At 42.5% G+C, this 23,611-nt stretch overlaps 2 protein-coding genes across 2 annotated transcripts in view; one reads left to right on the top strand and one right to left on the bottom strand.

Annotated features, from left to right (window-relative positions):
* The window catches only part of LOC139337058 (kelch domain-containing protein 10-like), a 76,974-nt gene extending 74,503 nt beyond the window's left edge, over window positions 1-2,471 (top strand). The window contains exon 11 of the transcript XR_011602518.1: window positions 2,460-2,471. The gene's annotated coding sequence lies outside the window, so the exon portion shown is untranslated. The remainder of the gene's footprint in view (window positions 1-2,459) is intronic.
* Window positions 1,887-23,083, bottom strand: polr3b (polymerase (RNA) III (DNA directed) polypeptide B). Its single transcript, XM_070971373.1, has 28 exons — window positions 22,902-23,083; window positions 22,543-22,575; window positions 22,283-22,339; window positions 22,139-22,203; window positions 21,962-22,037; window positions 21,620-21,720; window positions 21,312-21,403; window positions 21,109-21,226; window positions 20,693-20,801; window positions 19,823-19,945; window positions 17,804-17,920; window positions 17,588-17,722; window positions 16,268-16,429; window positions 15,138-15,338; window positions 14,618-14,780; window positions 12,327-12,480; window positions 11,986-12,060; window positions 11,793-11,891; window positions 11,556-11,683; window positions 10,281-10,490; window positions 10,022-10,180; window positions 8,477-8,594; window positions 8,227-8,369; window positions 5,549-5,652; window positions 4,187-4,353; window positions 3,308-3,421; window positions 2,805-2,978; window positions 1,887-2,273 (listed from the first exon to the last, which is right to left on the bottom strand). The coding sequence occupies exons 1-28, from the start codon at window positions 22,971-22,973 to the stop codon at window positions 2,144-2,146; spliced, it is 3,399 nt and encodes a 1,132-aa protein (XP_070827474.1). The 5' UTR covers window positions 22,974-23,083; the 3' UTR covers window positions 1,887-2,143.
* Between the last annotated feature and the right edge of the window lie 528 nt (window positions 23,084-23,611).

Below are 23,611 nucleotides of genomic sequence, written 5' to 3'. Positions count from 1 at the left end.
CCTGTATCATCACAACAGGAAATCATCCGGACTTGTCTACAAGGACTCTTAGTGCATAAGATTAAAGAAGAAATATAGAATAACACCCACTGACGACACCATAGTCAAAGGCGTTAATGGTGGCTGGTGCACAGCCGTGACCTCAAAGGAGGTTCTAATTAATTTCAGTCAAATAAGGAGAAGGTGGAGTCTGAATCTCTCTTAGTGGACGTCCTTCTTTTTTTCATCCTGTTATCTGCTTATTAGAGCCTCATAAAATAGGACAGGTGCAGCCACCAAAAGAGCCTCCTCCACCCTTCCTATTCTCGCACACTCTGCCTGCACAAACGGATGTGTACTGCTTTTGTTCAGTGAAAAGGCCCCAATTGAGTTGTGTGTGTATGTGTGAGTGGGGGGCACGGTTACGCCACATAGGACATGTTGGTGGTATTAAGGCTTTGGTTAAAAAGAGGAAACCCTAAAGCAACTTTCTCTTCCTATTCACATGAACGAGGGCGTTGCTCTGTATACGTCTATACGTCGACGCTCAACATTGTTGGACTTAGTGTTCAGCTGCCTGCTTATCACATGAAATTCATATGAGTGATCCTCCACCATCGACTGAGAAACTTCAGTCATCACCAGGCTGTAAATAAAAACAAAAGTCCTTTTGATGGCTTTATGATCAGCCAATTAGCTCCTCAGACTCTCATATAAATGCAAATGTGTGGAAACATTTTAGCTGAACATCAAATTTAACATGAGCTGGGTGATGATTCAGTATTCAGATGATGATGAGTTGATTAATGACAATAATGATAATTATATATTATATTAAATATTTGTCCTCCTACAATAGTAAACTGAAGATCTTTGGGTTAAGGACTTAGGAATTGATGAAACTATTGTGGACTTTTGGACATTTCCTGACGTTTTAATAGACTGTTATTAATTGTGAAAATAAGTGACTGGTTCACAGCTAATGGAAATTTTACCCATTTGTTTTCATCCTGAAGATTTTGGTTTCTTATGATGCATTCCAGTGGAATCCATTCATTTCATTACTTTGTGATTATGAATGCATCTGCCAAATTGTGACATATAAGATAACATAAAAAAAAATATCAAAACATCAACAATATTGGCCAACCCTCGTCTGGTGTTTCACCTCTGCTAAGTGCAGATGATCTCCCTCTACAGGCGGACCGTAAGCTCGGGCTCAGTGTATCTGTGCACTTTGTGTCTCTTTCTGATCTGATGAATTCAGATTCTTTAGCACCAGTAAACGTTCGAGGGCTTACTCATTGTTATTAAGTTTTTAAATATTCAGTGAGGACGAGTTACATTTTATTTGTTGAGAATAAATGTCTTTTTACTCTGCTGTTGATGATTGTCATTCCTGCGTGGACACTGATCCATCATTCTCGCCCAATCTGTTTGTTTGTTTGTTTCCTGGGTTGAATTTTTAGACTTATTTATCATTATTGAATGACATGCTGTTCAGTTTGGAGCACATGAACGCACCATAAGGGCTTCATTAGACTTTAATATTGAGATTGTACTTTCAGCTGAATTATCACCCAATTTCCATCCAAAGCAAGTGATGTCACCTTGACGTCCAAACAGTAAGTAACATGATACAACTACCGGAATGGATTACTTGTAGCTCAAGCACATTTGTTGCTTGATTTTTGATAGTCTTAAATATAAAAAACAAAGCCCATGATTCACAGAGTTAAAACTCACAGAAGAAACAGAAGAGTTGCGCTCTGTTCAAGGACTGCTGCTACTTCCTCTATGTGTTATCATTCAGGTTTGATCAAACGCTGGATTTAGATGTGAGTGTGTTTTTATAAAGTACCGATCTTAATATTTACTATTCAACAGGAAATAGTACCACACACAGCAGCTGATTACGAAATAATCATTTTGTGTTTATTATGTACACATACAAAGACAATAATAGTGAGAAAGTAGCAACATAAACGAGACACTTCATTCTTTTGGTTTGTGAATACTAACAAAAACGGCAAAATACTCAGATTTTAAAGCTTTAGTCTGTTTCTTTCTGCTTTTACCAATGACTGTGTTTCAGACTTTGTAAATTTTGGCTGTCTCACTCTAAGCCTTTCACTCACACAGACTGTTTCTGTCCCTGTCCTGGTCACTCGTTGTAGCGCGACAGTTTGAGTCGGGGGATGATGTTCATGGACTGCAGCTCCTGGAACAGCAGCTTGCAGGCGTACGGGATGCGCAGGGAGGAAACATGGCAGGAGGACTTACAGTAGTGACACCTGGAAGGTAAAAAAACAAACTGAGAATCAGACCACAACTGTTTCTGCTCTTCATTGTAAGATACTGAACTATTTCCGCTTTAGCAGTAGCATCCATTACATTGCACACCACTTGGAGGAGTTGAGGCTGAGGCATGTGACCTGAAAACCAATAAATTATTTGAATAATTCAGTGTTGTAGAGGAGAGCTCTTGAGAGTGTGTTTGGAAAGCTGTCACAGTAAAATCTGAAACGACAAACTTTGACCTGTCCTAATGCTGAAACAGTAAAATTCTTCATTTGATGTCCCGCTTGAACTCGTGGTGAACAAGGACCAGGGATTCACACTCGGTAGCCAATCAGAGCCCAGTAACAGGGAGGGGATGTAGGCATGATAAACCATAAAGATACAGATGTTCAATTCTTAAGAAAGATAATATGTGCATTCTGTGAGTTCCAGCTGTGTCACACAGTGCTTCTTCAGATCTTAATCTCTCCATGGACCTTCAGAGAAAACAGATCAGCAGCAGTCAATATGAGCGTACAACTCACCACCCAGAGTATCCCAACAGGCCACACTGTCCACACACGTCCACCTCAAAGGCGTCACTGGAGATCATGAGGCGCTCCAGCAGTAACATACTCGCTCCGTAGCCAATCAGACAGTCACGTTCCATCTCGCCCAGACGCAGACCTCCATCTCTGGAGCGGCCCTCCGTTGGTTGCCTGATAGCGGGACAGTTGTCACATTTAGGAAATGCAAAAGGTGAGACGGGCGACAACAGTCTGTTGCCCGACTGTTACTCCGTGTCTGAAAGCTTGAATTATTTCTATTTTTGACAGAAACATTGACTTGTTGCTGTTTCTCAAATGTAATTATTGATGCAAAATTACAAAATGATAACATGTGAGGCACAAGCTAACTGCAGAAACAACTTCAGAAAAGTTCACAAGAAGCATAATACGATCAATAGAGTAACAGAAACATTTATATAAGAGAGCAACACTGTTTCTTTCTTATTTCCATGTTATTAGAATAAAACCACAGAACGTACCTGGTGAGAACAGCTCGGGGGCCTCGGGCTCTGGCGTGCATTTTGTCGAGGACCATATGCTTCAGTTTCTGATAATACACGGGCCCGAAGTAGATGTAAGCCTCCAGAGGCTCCCTGAGGAAAATCCAGCATCCAACAGAAACATCAAGATACTGCATCAATAAAGTCAACACTACAAAAAAACATCTTTATAGGATACAATTCAATGAGATAAAAATCAGTCTCTTATCAAGTAAAACAAGCTTTAAAAATGATGCTGGAAACATCACGAGGAAGACGGTGCATTCAGGTGTCTCTGGAAAGCTCAGACATCCTAATCAGTTGGCTTCAAAGATGCTCTGGTTTTACAAGGTAACAGTGAGGCAGAACTGTAATCCGACAAATCAAACAAGCTGAGTGGTTGATCCCACTATCTCTCCTTTTGGAAGGAAAAAAAAAAATCATACAGTATGAAAGAAAAGAGCCATGTGAAAGTCTCCAAACAAGACGCAAGCACATCCGCTTGTGTGCAGCCCAGAGAAGCTCGTTCAGGTCCTGAGTAAGTGTGGACACTGTGAAAAAGATCAATTTTACTTTCTTTCATCATGAGAAAAGCTCTTCATCACAAAACTGTTTAAGAAGCAGTTTCACTGAACAAGGAGGAGTTATTAAAACTGCCTGTCATCAGTGTGAGAGAAGGGTTTGTGAAAAGTTCTGTAACAAGCTAGTTTTATTTTGACCAAAGCTGGTTTTCTCACTGTAAAACAAAAAGAAATGAAAAATTGAAAAAAGCCGCTAAGAAAATCAGCCATTAATATGAAATGCTTTGGAAAATGCAGAGCAGTAACGTGATGAGAACAGGAGCTGTGTTTAAAGGGGTGAGACATGATCTTTTATTACCCAGTGATCCCTGAGGTGACGTAGTCCTTGCCCTGGTAGTTGTAGCCGTAGCGAATGAGATCCTCACACACATCCTTCACTTTGCTGCCTCCGAAGGCCGTACCGTAGTGAAACCGGCCGTCCAGGACTCCTGCCTTCCCGGCCAGCAGCTCAATCAACTTTCCTACCTGACGGCATAAGACACACTCTTTAAAGTCCACAAATAAAACAATGTTCACACCATGAAGCCTTTGTGATTTCCACTCTCTCCTGGCACCAAATGTTGATATTGTGGGTGCGATTAGATTACACGTGTACTCCTCGGGGTGGGGCCGGCAGTCCAAGGCTGACCGATTTGAACAATTCCACTGAGGTCGCACCCAGAGGACCCCTGACCCCGTCACATAAAAGGAAACACCTACGCTCATTTCGCTCTCAGGCCACAGAAACATCCTCCCGAGCCAAACATTTCTGAGTCCTTTCCATGACAACCACAGCGAGCAAACACGCTGGCACAGATAGCTTCAGCAGTAAAGATCACTCCAGTTGTTTTACAGTGTAAGGCACAAAAAGCAGGCAGAAACGGGGCCAAGTTTCATGTCATTCGCATTCTGCACCACCCCACGGTTCAGATGTACTGTGCACATTTGATAAAACTTCCACACACACCGCTACAGGCGGCGGCTCCGCTGGCAGCCGTCTCCGCAGCAACAAATATCTGTTTGTGAACGGTAAGATTGCTGCTTAGCGGCGTCAATGGACGTGTGCTCTGGAAGCCAATGATAACCCGGAGAGGAGAGGAACGAGGATAATGAGGGTTTTGTCTCAGAAGAGCCGACGTAAACTTACGAAGAGCGACGGTCAACACAGAGACGAAGGTGATTCAGACTGAGGTCACAGCCAAAAACCAAAAACCACAAACAACAACCGTCTGCTCGGGTTTAAACCAGGCGTTCAATCGCCAAATATTCACCCAAACAGAGGCTGATTAGACCTTCCTGAGAAACAATACACAGAATATTGGAGATGGAATGATTAGTTGATTCATCAATTAACCAACAGAAAATGAATTACTTTGATCATTTATGTAAACAAAATGCTAATCGATGATGATAGTAAACTTAAAATCTATTTTTCATCAAATAGCTGAAGACGTCATCTTAGACTGTCGGGAGGTGAAACAGGCATTTTTCACCATTACAGACAAAACAACGAATCAAATAATCAAGAAGGTAATCATCCAGTTACTCCATGATGAAAACAATCGTTAGCTGCGACCCTAACTGTCACCTTGGGCTCTTTTCTGACATTTTCTAACAATGAAGATGATCGCTAGTTTCAGCCCTCCAAAATATGTTCTGCCACAGCTGTGATGAGTCGTACCGTCATTCTGGAGGGATATCCATGAGGGTTCATGATAATATCTGGACAGATGCCCATGTCAGAGAACGGCATGTCCTCCTGTGGAACGATAAGGCCACAGACACCTGACACACACAAAGACACACATACAGAAAAAAGACATAATAAGGTCAATGCACATGCAGCAGTATGACTGTCCCTTAACTAATCAATCAAACAATCAACATAAAACTTGACAGAATAATGGTGATATTTAATTGATTGTCAAGGTCATTGATCAAAAAAGATTTTCTAACTTTCTGCTGGTTTCAGCTTCTTGACGATTAAACACGTTTCTCAGTTCATTATTAGCAATCTGAAGACGTCTTGGGCTCGGAGAACTTGTGACGAGCATTTTTCATAACATTTAGAACCTAATCTGAAAAATTATACAGAGATTAAAGGAAAATAATCATTTTTTCTGACTAACAAATGAATAAATTCCACTTTTGGTCACACATAAATTAAAGTATACATATTCACCATTAACTCGCTGCTTATTAGCATATAGGTCCTTCATTAAACATTATAAAGCACTTACCAATGCCTTACTCTGGGTGTCTGCGTTATTAAGGGTTAGAGTTGAGTTATTAAGATTGCAATTCATGTACAACTTTCTTATTTACCATCAGCAGGCAGTAATTTGGAGGTTACTGAGGGAAAACTCTTAGTTAATGGCCTAGTAGTTGTAGAATGAGGTCATGCAGAATAAAGCATTACAAAGAGCTTTATAATGACTAATAAAGCCCCCAGATGATATCAATATACATGCACAGTTAAAGGTGAATATGAGTACCTTAATAGAAAGTGTTTTTGTTTTTTTCGTGGTGTGTATTGCTGCTGGGAGGCTTGGTTGGGACCTCACACGACATTTCCATACTCATGTGGACAGACAGGGTCGTCTTTTGACGTGGGGGACGAGCACCCTGGTAGCCAGGAGTTTAAGTGTGAGTGCAAATGTTTGCCGAGGGGCCGAAGCACTCTTCCCTGGCCAGGGTAAACAGATTGTAGGCCCATTTGCAAATGAAAAAAAAAGAGAAAGAAGAGAGAAGAGAAGAGAAGAGAAGGAGAGCAGGAAGTGGAGAAAGGTGCTTAGCTTGACAGGGAGAGCGGGATTACACATCCATGACTTTCAGTTCAACTCAGAGGAAGTGGAGGGGATCAACTGGAGAGGAGAAATTGAATCCGTGCACGTGGGAAAAATTCACTATTAGTCGACCAGTCAGCGACACAGCAGACTGTTGATGCCTTACAGGATGCAGAAACAGGATGTTGACTGGGAACAAGTGCAGCGATTTACTGGAAAGTCATCCAACAGCAGGAAGAAGGGGAAAAGAAAAGAGAAAAGGCGAGCACGGCAGGGCCAGAAGAAAAGGTAAAAGGAGAAAATAAAAAGAAAGAAAAGGCAGTAAAAAAAAAAGAAGAAAGAAGCTTGAATATCGGGGTAAAAGTAGGATGAAAGAGGAAGGAGAGGGAGCAGGAAAGAAAGTGGAAAACGGAGGAAAGGTTGAAGAGAAAGATTCAGAAAGAGAGAGAGAGACACAAGTTTCCATAGCAGACATCCTCGGTGTTGTTTGTTTTGTGTGAAAGTGAATGATGAAAGAGGCATGAAATCAGCAGAGAAAGGCAAGACAACAGCAAGGGTCCAGAGCCCTCCATCACAGCTCATACAGCTCCATGCTGGCGGCTCGCACAATGGGCCCCAACTACTGACAACCCCCTCCACCTCTTCCCCCACCTCCACAGCTGTGTATGTGTATGTGTGTGTGTGTGTGTGTGTGTGTGTGTGTGTGTGTGTGTGTGACCGGTAAATAATTAACTTATTCTGCTCTGCTGACCAGGACTTATGAGACTAGTCATGAGTAGCTGGGAGATCTATCGCTGCAGCCAAATTCACTTCTAATAAAATAATAAAGCCCTGATTCAGGATTCAGTTCAGGGCTCTGCTGAAAATATGTGGACAACAAGAAAATTTGCTCCCCGGTGGGAAAACAAAAGAGGTTTTACGAGCGTTTCTTAATTTTTAAGTCGTGGTGAACACCTCCACATGACTTCAAAGAGCTCTGATAAAAACTATCCGTCTAACAGTTGCACATCTGGGACTTTACATCCAGATCTCCTCCAGCTAACCCCCCGGCGACCCCTCTCTCTTCGTCACTATCTTAGACAGGAGACATTGTCCCACCCTGAGCTGACCGCCCAGTGGCCACAGCGTTAATGAGGAGAGTAAATTATGCATGGCGCCAGTTAGCTTTTTGATTAAAACATCATACTAGGCCTCTATAGGGGAGGTGCTGCAAAACAATGGAGGTTGTAAACACTTTTTCCCCAGTAGCAGCAGAATACTGCTGGGGTGTAATAAATTTGCATAGTCTGGCACCGGACAAAGAGCCAATTAATTGAAAAGAGCTCTTGAAAGATGAGGACAGGGGGGCAGTGACAGAGCAACAGCCACTGGGACTTGACTCAACAAATGCTCCAACACAGAGACAAGCAAAGTTTTTTTTTCCCTCTTCCAGTCATTTACAATCTGCTATGACAGGTTCAAATTCGAGGCTCTAAGCGGTGACGGTGAATGCAATTCTCTGGATTGTGCACATTTCTGTTTGAGCTCAACATGCCGCTCGTTTTAGGGGAGAAGACAGTGTTGATGTTGGCACCTTTCTGTCCGTGCCGGCTGCTGAACTTGTCCCCTATCTCTGGTCTCCTGGTCTGCCTCAGGAGGATCTTGATGAGGAAAGCATCTTCAGCGTTGGAAGAGATCATGACCTTCTCGATGTACGAGTCCGTTGAGCCCTTATAGCTGCAGGAAGAGAAGGAGAGGACGGACAATGTGACTTCGTTTACAGCAGGTGGATCCACAGCGAGGTAACACGAGCCGAGTGAAGATGTGGTGCTGGGAGCTCTCACCTGATGGGCACGTCTCTGTACTGGGGCTGGCCTGGCAGGGTACTGCCCTCCAGTGGTGTCTGGGTGACCGTTGGCATCGACTTGTTCACCAGCACCTGCTTGTTCTCCACTCTCTCACCTGTGCCACACGCAACACACATCACACCAGTTTAGTTTAACAATGCCTTGAAGCCTGTTTATTAATCTCTAATAACAGCTGCTTTGAAACAATGCACACTGTGAGGGAAATAAGCATTCAACATATGAACATTTTTTAAACATTTCCAATGCAGCTTTTCACATGAAACTGAGACCAGACATTGGCTGAAGAAATCCGAACATTCCCATCCATAACAGAAAATCATGTGCAATACAGTGAAACAGGAAGAAAGTACTGAAATATATTTAGTACTTATGTTTCCAATGACAGCTTCAAGAAGCTTCCTGTAAGACGACACTCATCTCTCACAGTGTTCAGGCTGGACTGAGGCACATGCTTCCACACAGGTGCTGGTGAATCCTGACCTTCAGTTCCTTCCACAAATGTTTTATTGAGTTTAGGTCTGTCGACTGACTGAATGATTCCAACACCTTCATCTTCTTCCTCTTGAACCAACTGAGTCTCCTATACAGGATGTTTTGGATCCATGCCTCGTCCTCGTGTTTAATACTTGTTTTCCTTTGTCATTTCACTTAATTGCACATAACTTTTTCATGGATTGGAGTGTTACGCTTTCTCCATTCATGTAGATTTATTGAGTTAAATGCCTGGTCTCTGTTACAGGTGAATAGCTGAAATGGAAATTAAGGAAAAAATGTTGACTTGTTGAATACTTATCTCTCCCCCGAAAAGTGGGTCTCTTCAGCAAGACGGATGGCGTGTTGAACAGTTGTACTAAATGACCATTTATCCAAACTTAACTGTCAAGTAGATTCTTGTTTAGAAGTCATTCCTGATGCCTCTTAATGATGATGATGATGATCAGTACATATCGATGAAACTTTCAATTAAATGTAGACAAGCACATGAAGTGTGCTAATTGGGTTGCTCATTAAGTCGTGGTGTATGTATGGAGTATGACTCATGGAGTCTGACTCCATTGTTGTAATGCTATTAGTCAGTACCAGACTGACAAATTTTAAAGACCCTAATAAATGGAGACTTCAGCCCTTTTCCTGTAAAACAGTGAATCTTTAACTGTGACGTCCAGTAATACTCTACAGACAGGCGTAAACAGGATCAACCAATAAAAAGCTGTCACACGTTTTTAAGGAATCCCACCACTCTGACCCTCCTTTCAAACACTTCTGTCCGGGATCCCTTTAGGAACATTTGAAGTCATAATATAATTTCACGGTGCTTCAAACACCTGAAAAACTGCATGAAATATCAGTAAAAAAAAAACATGGCAGCAGAGTAAACAGTCAAACACTTCACATCAAATCATCCCTCAAATGAATGTATTAGTGTTCAGTGAATCCTGTGGTGTTACTAATAATATAGTCAGTCACACTTATTGGAGCAGCAAAGCATGCTGGGTCTCTTCCAGTCCTGCTGGTACTCACCGGGGGAGCAGATGCCATCAGCATCCAGGATGCTGTGCCTCCAGATGGGCTTCCGTGTGGCAGCATCCAGCATGGGCCCCATCACCTTGTCAAAGGTCTGGTTGGTGTAACGTCGCAGTGTGCACTTGGCGTTTTTATAAACAAGGCAGCGGCCAAATCCTGAATGGAAACAGAGAGATTAGGCTTTCTGTATGCTACCTGAACAGGTCGTTCATACACAAACATGTTGTAAGAGAAGCCTTTCATGAAGTAAAAACACCTCTGTCAAGCGAGGCTTTGTTGAGGACTAAAGCGTCCTCGATGTCGTAGCCGCTGTAACTCATCACGGCCACGGTGGCGTTCTGACCAGCAGGCAGCTTCTCGAAGTCAATAATCTCAATGGTTTTTGTTTTGACCATCGGCCGCTGAGGATACGCCAGCAGGTACATCAGAGTGTCGATACGATTCCTCTGGTTGTAGCCAATTGTACCTGGAGAGAGGAGACATGCAGAGTAGATGAGTGACTAGAATATTTCTGTGAAGCGGACTATGATATGGATCTACTGTATATCATTAGTGTTCATTGTGTATTGTATCATTATATTCCAGTGTCTATGGAGATTACAGGTGTTTAAAGTGTCAGGGCTGCGCCTAGTTAGCACGGTCTGAGTGGAGGAACGGGGAGAGTTATGGCATAAAGCCTGGCCTCCCTGGAAGCCTTGACATTTGTCAGATGCTATTACTTCACAATCAGGCTACAAGCACAGAGTCTGTGATAATGGGCCCGAGACACACAACCAGATTTGCACATGTATAGGGCCGTCCACACAAAACAGACAAGGCAGAGGATATTGGGCCAAATATAGTTCCAGTCAGTGTTTTTGTAATAAAGGGGGGAGGGGAGCAAGGGACGGACGGAGGCAAAACGGTGGGGTGGGGGTGACCGTGGCGCTTACGAATGTTAGCAGGGCCGTTTGGGGAAGTTTTGGTTACCAAGGAGCTGCGGGTGCGCACTCTGTGGTCTTTCGCAGCTGAGCACACTGACCCCCTGAGCACAGCCAGAGCAGACACAATGAATTGCTAATGACACTCTGGGTGACTGGCAGGGAAAGGGCCTCCGCACACACACAGCACAAAAGAGAACCTACGCAAGCGCCCCATGTTTGATGTCCATGCGCATACACACACTGACACACACATAAGAAAAACACTCAATCACACATACAAATGTATTCTGACAAGAAGTAGAGCAGGAGCAGAGTTTTGGGGGAGACAAACCAGCAGGCTGCTTGTATCTATAGTGTTTGTTATTCTAATGTCCTTTTGTATGATTTTAACTTGTGCAAATAAAACTCTAAACTCTGAACCAGCAGATTTAGGGGGCTTAAGAATCGTGTTGATGCAAGATTAAATTACTGTCCGTATCTGTGTTTGTGTGTATGCATGCACAGGGGTAAACACTGCAGCTGTGTGGAGGATGTTTGAGAAAGGATTTGACATCTTCAGTTCAATGGCCTGCCTGCTGACTGAGGCTACCTGCTCAGCTGAGTCTTACCCATGGCCTGCTTGCCCATAGCGCACTGGTATGTGTTCCTGGGTGACTGGTTGTGGTGGGGGTAGGGAATGAGGCCAGCGCACACCCCGAGCAGCGTGAAGGGCTCGATCTCCAAGTGTGTTGTGTCTCTGCATTAGTAAGAAACAAACAAAACACCGGTGGGTTGAATGACATGAACTAATCAGGAGAACCTTGTCCCATTTCCTCAATACATCAGTCCAATCATGTGCTACTCACTTAGATATCATGTGTTCATAAAGGGCGATCTGACAGTCATTCTCCTCATTGACATCCAGGTATTCCACCAGACCCTCGTGCAGAAAGTCTTCAAAGTTTCTGGAGTCAAGAAAAGTGTGTTTCAGAAGTGACAAAATCAAATATTATGGATTATAAAAATCCAAACAGTAGTTCCCCTGACTCCCAGCCTCACCTGTAGCCCTGCGACAGATCTTCAATGTGTTTGTTTTTCACCATCGGCTGTCCCTTCTTCACTATGATGTACGGCCTGATGGAGAACAACAACACAGACCAAAGCACAGTGCACTGTCAAACTACTGATGAATCAGTTTTTACACCAAGAAAAAATATTGGAAAATGGATCAAAATGTCCTGCATGAGAAAATCTGAAAATGTACCATTTAAAGATCTGGATGTATTATTAGAGTGTAAATTTGGACATCAAAATGTGTCCCATAGCGTTTATTTTTTATACTTTTAGATTTTCTTTTTTTTAATGCCTTGTGTAAAAAGTCCAGGTCCAAACTTCCCCACCTGCAGAGACGTCCTCCATCAGAAGAGATGTAGACGCAGCGGTCGGTCAGGTTGGTGGAGATGGACACAAACTCGTTGATGAAACCTGCCCTACGCATCAGTCTGAAAGTGTTGACCAGCTTATGATGATCTCGAATCACACCGAGAATGTTACCTGATGACATAATACAGACAGTGGAAAGCACAGAGATAAAGACGTCAACATATTTGACATATTTAAATAATTATAGAGACACTCGAGAGCTGTTTCCCGCCATCATCTCTCAATGTATACGGCCAACAGTCTCACATGAAGACATATTTTCGTGAAGTCGGTCTAACCATCTTTAAAATGACTCAGCTCTGATTAAAGGGATGTTCTGCTTTTATAATCAGGGGTTAGATGAGAAGACAGATGTGTTCATCTGCTGATTCTGTCATTAACAATGTTGTTGATTTGCAGAAATTAATTTGGCTAATAATCTGCAGCCAGCAGTCTTAGAGAGTGAAAATGTAGATGTTAATTTCTTTGTTCAATAACTTTTAGATGCATTTGTTTCCTGCTTGTGTTTCTCAGTTTGTGTCTAAAGCAGAGCTGCAACTCATGACTTAAGTTCACAATCGATTAATCTGTCCTTTATTATCTTAATTAATCATCATTTATAGAATGTCAGGAGAATAGTGAAAAATCCCTGTCAGACCCAATGTGATGTCTTCAGACCAACGCTGAAATGCAAATAATATGGCGTTTACAAGCGTGTAAGACAAAGAAAAGCTACACATTCTGACATTTCAGCATCAAAACAGCAGCTGATTCGTTTTCGTCTCATCGCTTCAGCTAAACTGCAGCAGCTTATCAAAGACACTGTGGGAATAACAGTAGGAGCATCAAGACAAATGTAGAGCAGATTCTACTTTTGGGTTAAAGTGTGACTTTGAGGCTTTGTGATCATGATTTTTACTCTACGTCCTGTAAACAGTGTCTCATAGGCAGCAATGTGTAATTTGGGTAAATTATCATTCTGTGTTTTTAACACTCTCAACACTTCCACAAGTTTCAATACTGGGTCCTATCTTGTTAATATTTTTATATTACATCCTCTATCACAAACTGTAATGCCCATCATTCTGCAGATGAAACAGGTCTGTGTTGCTTTATTAATGCTGCTCACTCAGCCACTAAAATCCAACAACAAGCCTTTAAAATTCATCTTGCAGTTTATCAATCTGAAATTAGTACTGAATGCAAACAAGACTAAATATGTGTTGTTGTTGTTTACAGGCAGAAATATTGTGGACAATAGTTTGCATATTACCACTGTGAACAGACACAGTATTGACAGTTAGGTTTAAACTTTGATTAGTCGACGAGTTTAGACGTAAGAAAACACCCAGAAAACAATCAACATTTAGCACAATTTACAACCTGGCCTTCATACTTAATTTCCTTATTAAACTGGTCCCATAGTTGTTATTTAACCTGTTGAAACGACGCTCAGCTAACGCTCGAAGTCCCGTCCGCAAACACTGAATCTGGGGAAACTGCTTTTTGTTTCTGTGCTGCAAACATTTCACAACACACATTAGGTTTGAATGTCTCCGTTTTTAACTGTTTCCTGTTGTTTGTTTTCTCTTTAACTATATTGGTGTGTATTTATTCTTTTTTAACTGTGCTCTTCTCATTACTGGAAATAAGGGCATGCCCTCAACGGTTCTTCGAGATTTAAATGCAGGTTGAACGAACGAAAAGATGAAACATTCACAAACTTTAATTGGAAACAAAAAGAGGAGCAGCGTGCATACACAGTATTGTGCTCTGAATGTCCATGGCTGGTGAAAGCAGAGCTCAAGCTGCCTGCAGGGGTTTGTTCATATCGAGTGTGACAGACAAACGGCTGGAGAACAGAGGAGACACTGTGCTCTGCCTCTGTGTGAGGGCACATTTGCAGTGAACACGCTCTGAAGGGCTTTGACACCTGCTGCTACCAACTAATTAAATGGTATGGCAGCTAATATAATTTGACAGTTATCAGTGGCGAGACAAACATATACAGTAATTAAGGGGCCAAGTTCTGACTCAAGAATAATACCTGCTGCTGCCATGAAATTAATGACTTATCAGCCTCCCTGCAAAACACAAAATTACCTTCTGTAAACTAAACAGAATATTTTCCCTTCATGTTCATAAGCAATGCATTCAAAACAGGGAGGATTAGACTTTCGTTTCAAGTGATCTAAAGCAACAGCATCCGCTGTTAATTCTCTCTGTGCTTATTTATTTATTAGACTCTACTGGTGCGGAGGAGTTTTACCATTGAGGAAGACGAGGAAGACGCTGGGGTAGGAGAGCTCCTCTCCACACAGCAGGTTGACGTCTTCTACTCCCAGGTTAAAGGCCAGTTTGATGATGGGACCGTCCTCCATGTCGGTGGTGATGTGGGTCATCAGAGCCAAGTTCTTCACCAGACCACAGGCCTAAATAATATATTGACAGGCAGCGAGTCAACGTTGAGTCAAGATCCAAAGTGTGGGAGCATTTGATTCTTAACTCGGCTGAAAAGGTTGTGAACTGCAACATGTGCAAAGCTGGTCTTGGCTGGCATGGGAGCACATCAGTCAAGCATTTGAAGAGGAGGCACGTTGGCCCTCTGGAGGACGAAGACTCGCCTAGATGAGTTAGCTAGCTAGCTTAATGTTAAAGCCATGCTACTTCACAGTACGTGAGCTGTGACATTTATGTTTTGAAATGTATTATCTCTTGATCGATGAGCTGTTTGTGTGTTATTCATATAACCTCCTCACTGTCAGGTGTGGCTGCTGCAGCTCACTCACCTCTCCCTCAGGGGTGTCAGACGGACACAGCATGCCCCACTGTGACGGCTGCAGGGAGCGCGGCCCGCTGACCTTCCTGGTCTTCTCAAACTGGGAGGAGATCCTGGTCATCATGCCGAGAGCCGAAATGTAGGAGAGACGAGACAGGACCTGGGTCACGCCCTGGCGGTCCATCTTGAATCTCTTCAGAGACCAGTTACCCTGTGGTCAAAAAATCAGCAATTTATTATTACTGTTCATACAACATACGCCCAAATATTAACATCACGCTGCTGTGACTAGTTCTGAGGTGGTGTCAATATTGTTTTAAAAATAAACATTACACATCTACAAAAATGAAAATCTAACCATCAAAGAGCTGAAAGGAAGCTGATAAAAACTAATAATTATTGCTACAGCACCGATTCACCGATTCCTGTTTCATTCATTTTTTTGGTAACTCACACTGCACATTAATTCAGCAAAATAAATAAAAAAGTTAAAGTTCATGTTTGGTTTTGTGAAAGGACAAAAAAGTTGGGCGCTGTGTAAAATGTAAATAAAAAAGTGTTCCAGAGCCCATGTAGCAATATCCTTCATACTTCATACAGTCATGTGTTCACAAAGTGGTGGACTTCACTCCATCCTTGCTTGTGAACGACTGAGCCTTTCCAGGATGTCCCTTTCATACCCAGTCATGATACTATCACCTGTTACCAATCAACCTGTTTACCTGTGGAATGATCCAAACAGGTGTTTTTGGAGCATTCCACATCTTTCTCAGTCTTTAGTTGCTCCTGTCCCAACGTGTTTGAAACATTTTGCTGCATCAAATTCAGAATAAGCAGATATTTACAAAAATCAATGAAGATGATGAGGAAAAATATTAAATATATTGTCTTTGTGCTGTTCTCAACTTTTTGGAATTGGGGTTGTAACTTAGGACTGTTTGTTGTAAATTACAAAATGGTAAGAAACAGATCTAATTACTAGTGCAGTCGTCCAGCACTGTCCACAGAGACTGAGCTGAAGGAGGAAGCATTGCTCAGATTCTTCAGCAGGCCAGATGTTTGTTGGCATAAGGATTAGAAGCAGGTTTCTCCAGGGAACAGGTTTATCCTTTTCATTCAATTATTTCTTGACATACTCACTGTGGATATGGCGTTGACCATGCCGTTGGTGATCTGATCCTGCCGCATGTGCTTCACCACATCAAACTGAGCCGCTCTCTGCTTGGGGATGATCTGGTCAGCGATCTTCTTCAGTTCGGAGTTGAACTTCTTGAACAGATCTTCAAACAGCAGAGACAGAAGCTAGAGAGGACAGAGGGAGACCATCATCGGTGAGGAAGTTTTGGACTGTCATTCACCTGTTGAGTAAGAATTTCACAGACAGTCGTCAGTGTGTCTTCGCACAGCCTGATGTCCTGGCACCCCACATCTGTTCCTGTCTGTAATCAGTGCTGAGGTGCGTTTGCAATCAGATTTAATAACCAGGTGTGCTGGCTCACTGATAAGTCTGACCTGGCCTCCGTCCCAGGTCCCTGTCCTCCTCCGCCAGGCCTACAGGAGGCAACCTCCCTCACAGCCCCCACCCACCCTGCACATTAGCATACATCAAAACAAACAGCCAGCGCTGCTTAAAATTAATAAAGAAATTAAGCTTCCGTTGCGCAGCCAGGCCAATTAGTTGAATGTCAGGGAACCATAATTGGAGAGTGAGGAGATTGCTGGCGTTGTTAGTGTGTAAGCCCCCTATTGAAAGAAGGCTCTGCGCCCTCCCCCCTCCTCCCATCTCCTGCTCCTTATACAGAGCAGGTTCAGGGGGAAATTAAAGGCCTTAAGACAGCAGTAATTACATTATCAGAGCCGGGCCTACGGATTAGCTCAATCGCTCCAGTCAAGGCAGCAATTCTATTGTCACGGTGCTGAAAAATCCCCATGCTTCCACAGCCTCTGGATTTCGGTGCCACTGCATATCTCTCTCCTGACAAAGCCAGGCTGAAAGACAGGGGGAGGAGGGGGGGGTGAAAACAAAACAAGGAAAAACAAAGCTCAGGGAAAATAATGAGAGTCTTATTAAAAGAAGGAGGCAGGAACAAAGATGCAGGTGAGAGATCAGGGCTGGAGCAGCCGCAGCCCTCTGGTCCAGTGCTGTGATCCATTTGCATTAAAGCATGTGAGCATTAGTGGTACTTTTCTATACATGTATTATTAATGAACATAAAGCCTTTTTTGTTTTCTAGTGGCTCTATGAGTAAAGAAAAGGTAGTGAACACCTTTCAGCGGACAGAAATGAATAAACACTGAGGGTGCCTTTGGACGTCAGAGCTGAACTCCTGATTTCCTGTTGCTCAGTGGACAAATGAACAAACTGAACTTCATATTTTTGTCACATAATCACTGAATATTTAATTAAGTATGGCATATGCATAAGCAGTGAAGGAGACCACAAGGTGCGCAGGGGCTTACCTGTCCAGCCAGCTCAAGACGCTTGTTGCCGTAGTAATCTCTGTCATCCACCTTGTTGTCCCCTTGAGCCAGGATCACCCTCCGCACCATCACAGCCAGGTAAATACACTTTGCCCGAAAGTTAAACTCTTTGACCTGAAGACAGAATACAAAATGATTACACCCCGTGGAACATGAAGAGTATAACCCAGGATCCATGTCTGCCGCTTCACGTACGGGAACGTGTGTGAGGATGAGAGACGCCAGAAGCTCTCTGGCCTCCTCCATCTTGGTCTTCTTGGGGCCTCCCCACATGCGCTGTCTCCGCACTTTATTGCCGAGGTACCTCAGAGCCTGAAACACAGACGCAGCAGAGCGGTCAACGGGAGAGTGACGGTTTAAAATAGTTCTGATATTTGGGCCAGTGTGATTCAGGAGTTTCAAAGCGTGCACAGACAAACACACACACACACACACCTGACTCAGCGTGCCTGTGGACCCCTCTATAGATCTACAGAGAGGTCAAAGGTTAATGAGGCTGAAGACTTTTAGTAAGACCACCCACCCTGTCCGCCACTAAGCATAAAAAGAATATAAAACATAAACACATGAACACGTTGAGGACAACCGTGTCGACAAACAAGTTGTCTAATTAAGAGAAATCCCAAAATATGTTATTTGATGAAAGCTTGTGTTTTAAAGTCTGACGTCTAAGTGTATCATATCACGAGGAAGAAAAAAACGACAACAGTCAAATTTGGTTTAGGCAGATTACTTATCATAATCTGATAACAATGTTTCTTAAGCCTTATCTGCCTTTAATTATATAGATTTAGGCGTCATTGTGCACAATACAATGACCCAATGAATACCATGAAAAGACATCATGGAGGCTGGCAGACAGAGGAACATGAGAGCTGCAGCGAGCGGTTGCTAGGAAGCAAATATGGCCTCATCAATGCATCAGTGGTTCCTCTAACAACATAATCTTTATGAAAAACAAATTGGCCGATTGCATTCATCTGTAGATGTCAAAGAAAACATGCAGGCCTCCTGAATAACCCATGAAAAGCATTACGTAACTGGCTGGTAAGACAAAACCTTAGTCATCTGATCACAGAGAGACAAAGAAAAGACCTTCTGTCAACAGGCAGGAGCCGCTTGTTTCTGTGTCTGAACAACATCCTGCTCCTCAGACAAAGCTGAGGGGCATATTATGGCTGACTGATAATTCAATCTCATTTATTGACTTATAACAAACAGGAAGCTGAATCATACTGTAATCACATGTTTTCATGTTATTCTTCCTTCAATTTCTGTTGTCCAAATTAATCACGCTGTCATTTAAAATGATCACATCAAGTTTTTACACAAAAAGCCTTTCCAGGATGCCCCTTTCATACCCAATCATGATACAATTACCTGTTACCAATGAGCAGGTGTTTTTGGAGCATTCCACAACTTTCCCAGTCTTTAGCTGCTCCTGTTTATTTATGCTTTACACAGCATCCCAGCCTTTTTGGAATTGGGGTTATACATGATAAGATGACTGCTGTCATGTCTGTACACTACATATGAATGCGGTTAGCTTAGCTTAGCACAAAGACTGGAAACAGGGGGAAACAGCTAACAGTTGGCTCTGTCCAAAGATAATGAAATCTGCCTAACAGCATCTCTAAAGCTCGCTGGAGTAAAGAGTAAAACCGAGAAGTTGTGGTTTTACAGGGTTATGTGACTTTCTGAGTCTTGTCATCACAGCGAGGTTACTGGGAAACCAGGAAAGACTCCAATTAGTGAGCTTTAGAGGTGCTGCTGGGCAGATTTTCTCACTGTTGGGTAAAGCCAAGGTAGCTGTTTGTACCTGTTTCCAGTTCTTGTGCTAAGCTAACATAACCACACAGATATGAGTGTTATGAAACTTGTCATCTGAAAGTGAGTAAGTGTATTTCCCAAATTGATGGCCTGCTCCTTAAACAAGCAGGTTTAAAAATGCTGGATCCTACATTTCCCATAATTCCTATAATGTAGGAAAATAACAAATTTAATCTATTGATTAGATGGTCCATTTCTGGTATATGCTCCAAAGAGAGTCTCAAGTTCAGGCTGAGAAAACATCAGTTATTTTCTCTTTTACCTCCCATGATGAACTGAAAGTTTATTTTCTCATCATGTATGTTCAATGTTTGTGCTACATTTTCTTCTTGGTCTTCTAACTTGTACGATTTCAACCATATCACACATGGACCACTGGGGTACCTGAGTCTGTGTGAAGATCTGGGCCTTCTGACACTCCTCCAGGCTTGGGGCGAAGCTGGCCATGACGTGCTCCTCCGTGCCGATCATCTGCACGATCTCCTGGTCGCTCTCGACGCCCATGCCCTGAGAGAATGACAAAGAAGGCAAAGAGTGTGCGACAAAACACCAAAGGCCTTTTGGTGAGGTAACATGACATTTTGCTACTAGCAAGGAGCAAGAGGTGAGCCAGCAGGCATCAGGAGAAGAAGTGTGTGTACAGGGAGGGAGAGGTGAGCAGGGAGTCATAAGGTTGTCTGACATTTGCTTATGGAAATGTGAAGCTGTGGGAACTGATTCGTCTGTCCCACACTGGTTCTGAGCTTGTTTCTGCAGCCAAACACAAGGAGAGACAGGGAAGAAGTCACCCAGGACATACAAGTGCACAGCAAACAGAGCGGGCACGCAAACAGTGTCCTGTGGATAATAACTTCAGCTCACAAGTTGACATGTTTGGAGAGATCACTACTCAGAGGGGAAAGAAGTTAATGATGCCAGCTGGCTAAGTGACATTTTCATTGAGAGCAAAGGGCAAGGCATGAGAACAAATGTGACGAAGAATGGCTGAAACGCACATGAACCTACAGGAAAACTCTCACTACATCCACGTATTGTTTACGTTGTGTGAAATCATCTAGTCGGGATGATTCTGGGGACAGAGTTAAACAGATAAAAAGACTCTGGAAACAAACAGAAGTTTATGTTTCAGCCTCGACATAAGAAAAGCAAAACAAACGCAGCTTCAGCCACAATCATCTAGCTGTGTTGTAGCACCCCCTACTGGATGCAGCGCGTGCCTTAGCTGTGTCAGTGCTCCTCCTCATCATCCATTACCTTGAATATGATGGCAATCGGGGCATCCTCTGACAGTGTGTTGTGTCTCAGGTAGAATCTGCCTTGTTTGACAATCATGTTAGTTCTGCTTTTCTTCTCATGAGTGGAGCTGGAAACGAAAACAAAACAAAAGAGATGAAGAGACAGACGAAGTACATAACATGAATCTGTCTTTCTTTCAGTTCAGTTCAGGCAGTTTCAGGATTTTTTTTTAACTTTAGCAGCACTAGAAATGCAAGCTCATTTAACATTGATTGAGACCGACGGTGTGTTTTTGAGCTTTTTTTTTGCAGTTTTGGATGTTTAGCTTGGTATAAATCCATGACACAGCTACACTAGTAATAATCTAATAAAAACACCCTGTTTATAAAAATCTGTCATCACATTGAACTCATGGTTAGAGGAGATGTTGTTACCTGGTGACCGAGGCTCCAACTGCACCCTTCCTGTCCTGCTCGACAATGATTCTATTTTTGGACAGCTGCTCTTGGATCAGAATTACCTTCTCCTGACCTTTCACAATGAAATAACCCCCTGCACAGAAATACAGGATGGTGTAATCACTACCATGAGAATGAACTGATCCTGAGACGGTGAGACTGTGTCACCCCTTGTGTACCTGGATCCAGAGGACATTCATTGAGCTTTGAAAACTCCATGGGCGTCTTTCCTGTGAGAACACAGTTGGAGCTTCGCAGCATGATTGGCATCCTGTGAAAAGCACAAATACAATAATGACAAGAGCGTGTGAGTCAGACCACGTTATACATAATCAGACTATACTGTGCGTGATTGATGACTGTTTTAGAGGAGTTAAGATTAAACACATTAGATTCAGACTGATGAAATGGCTTTTTGGCTTTTGAGGGTCTGAGATGAAGCCACCAGATGTGACACTCTGGGACACAAAAAGACAAACTGTGATACCTTCCAATGGGCAGTGCATTGCGGATGATTCTCTGACTGCCACGAGTGTACTCGATGTCCACCGTGATGGGCGCTGAGTACGTCATGTCTCTGAGACGACACTGTGGAAGCAAACAGGAACGATGAGCTGGAGCTCAACAGCAAACAGAAACATATTTAATTACCAATGATATAAAACAGAGAAAAATGCCAAATTCTCAACTCGATAAGCTGAAACTATCAAATATTTGGTATTTTTGTTTCCACAATTGACAAAAACTGTAGCAAGACAAATACTACTATAATTGCTGCAGATGGAAAACCTGCTATTTTGTTTAATATTGCACCAAAAAGTAAACTCACCTCATGAGGAGATACTGGTCTGGTCACATTGAAGCTTTCTTCCACATCAGGCATCCCGACGTAGATATTGAGGTATCTGGAAGGAAAACATTGAAAAACTCAAAACTGACTCTAGAAGCTGCTTCATGTAGTCACTGGTGTTTCACTGCTGTCAAGACGATGACAGCTCCAGCTTACTTCAGGTACCACATGGGATCCGCGTCACTTGTGATCTTCTCATTTGCTTTCATTATTTTCTTTATCTGGGAAAGAAAACATTCATATTTACATAAACACGCAGCTGTGACGCGCACACACTCACATATTACGGTCGTGTTTTACCTCAACGTTGATGAAATAGTTGAAAGAGTCGATGTGCTGCTTCACCAGTCCTTTCACCTGGACAACACATTGAACGATAGGTCAGAAACTATGAGCGGTTTGTGATGTTTGTAGCACTGATATTCCAGAAAATGTATATCTATTAATATCACAATCTAAAATTTTACATGTCGTGATGGAGGATTTATAGACTAGATGTGGGTCAAATTCAGGCAAATGTTTGGGATGCACAGCAGGTGGATGACAGTGTGTTCTGTTACCTTCAGAAAAGCTGGTAACAGTTTCCATTTTTCCTGTCAAAAAGAAAAAAAATGTATTGAAACCAGCATTTTTTTAGGACTGCTGTTAACAAGCAGTGACACACTTTTGACCCTGCAACTGTTGCTAATTCAAGGAAATGACCTAAACAGCGGTCTACGAGCTGTAACCTGACAAAATGAAAATAAACGTGCCTCTTTAACACTCAAACACAACAAACTGACGCACTGTCTGTGGTTTAGGGGTGTACAGCGCTCCACTCTGTAGTTACAGCTGTTGTTTTTCTGCGCTGCTAGCCACCATGTTAGCTTCTCTGTTCGCGTGGTGGGAAACTTTCAGGCTTTATTTCCTCTAAACTCACCGCTACAGTGTTGACAGGAGCCGCCAGCTCCTGAGGAGTCAAGTCACAAAAATCTCCTCCGAGCACCTCCATGGCTACTTCTACCGTTCAACAGCAGAAGCAGAAACCTGTGCTCATATTGTCAGTGTTGATATTCGGCGTCGGAAGTCGCTCCAACGTGCGTCTCTCCCGTGTGTTCCACTGTAAAAAGTCCGTGCGGGCGGAAACAAAGGAAATGTTCCGCTTCCATTTAAGCATTTTATTATTTTTTTAATTTATTTATTTGTAATTGAGATTCAGCTTCAATCAAATATTTACGTGTTTGCCACGAATGTCAAAACACTTATTGTCTGAAGTATACACATATAATTTAAATGCCAATATATGATCACATTATCCACTTCATCTGGAGCAGTTTCTTAGTTATCGGTTTCTCTCAGCTGTGCGATAACGCCTATCATTTTCCATTTCCATTGTATATACTGTGCATACACTTAGTCCTAGTATTTCTCAAGCGCAATAGCATTTCTCAAGTGCAAAACAACATACGTCATTAGTTTTTTTTTGTCATAAGAATATTAGCAATAGTACTTTTTTATGGCAGTAGGATGTTTATGGCATTTACTATTTTTTTTATAACCTGTACAAATGAACATATACATAGCTTTTAAAAAATATAAAAAAGGGGGTTGTTTCATCAGGTACAGAGGATCTATGTATGTATTTAAGTA

The sequence above is a fragment of the Chaetodon trifascialis genome, chromosome 10, assembly GCF_039877785.1.
Source record: "Chaetodon trifascialis isolate fChaTrf1 chromosome 10, fChaTrf1.hap1, whole genome shotgun sequence".
Taxonomy (NCBI): domain Eukaryota; kingdom Metazoa; phylum Chordata; class Actinopteri; order Chaetodontiformes; family Chaetodontidae; genus Chaetodon; species Chaetodon trifascialis.
The sequence above is the reverse complement of the archived record's forward strand: the minus strand, read 5'-3'. Positions and strand labels throughout refer to the sequence as shown.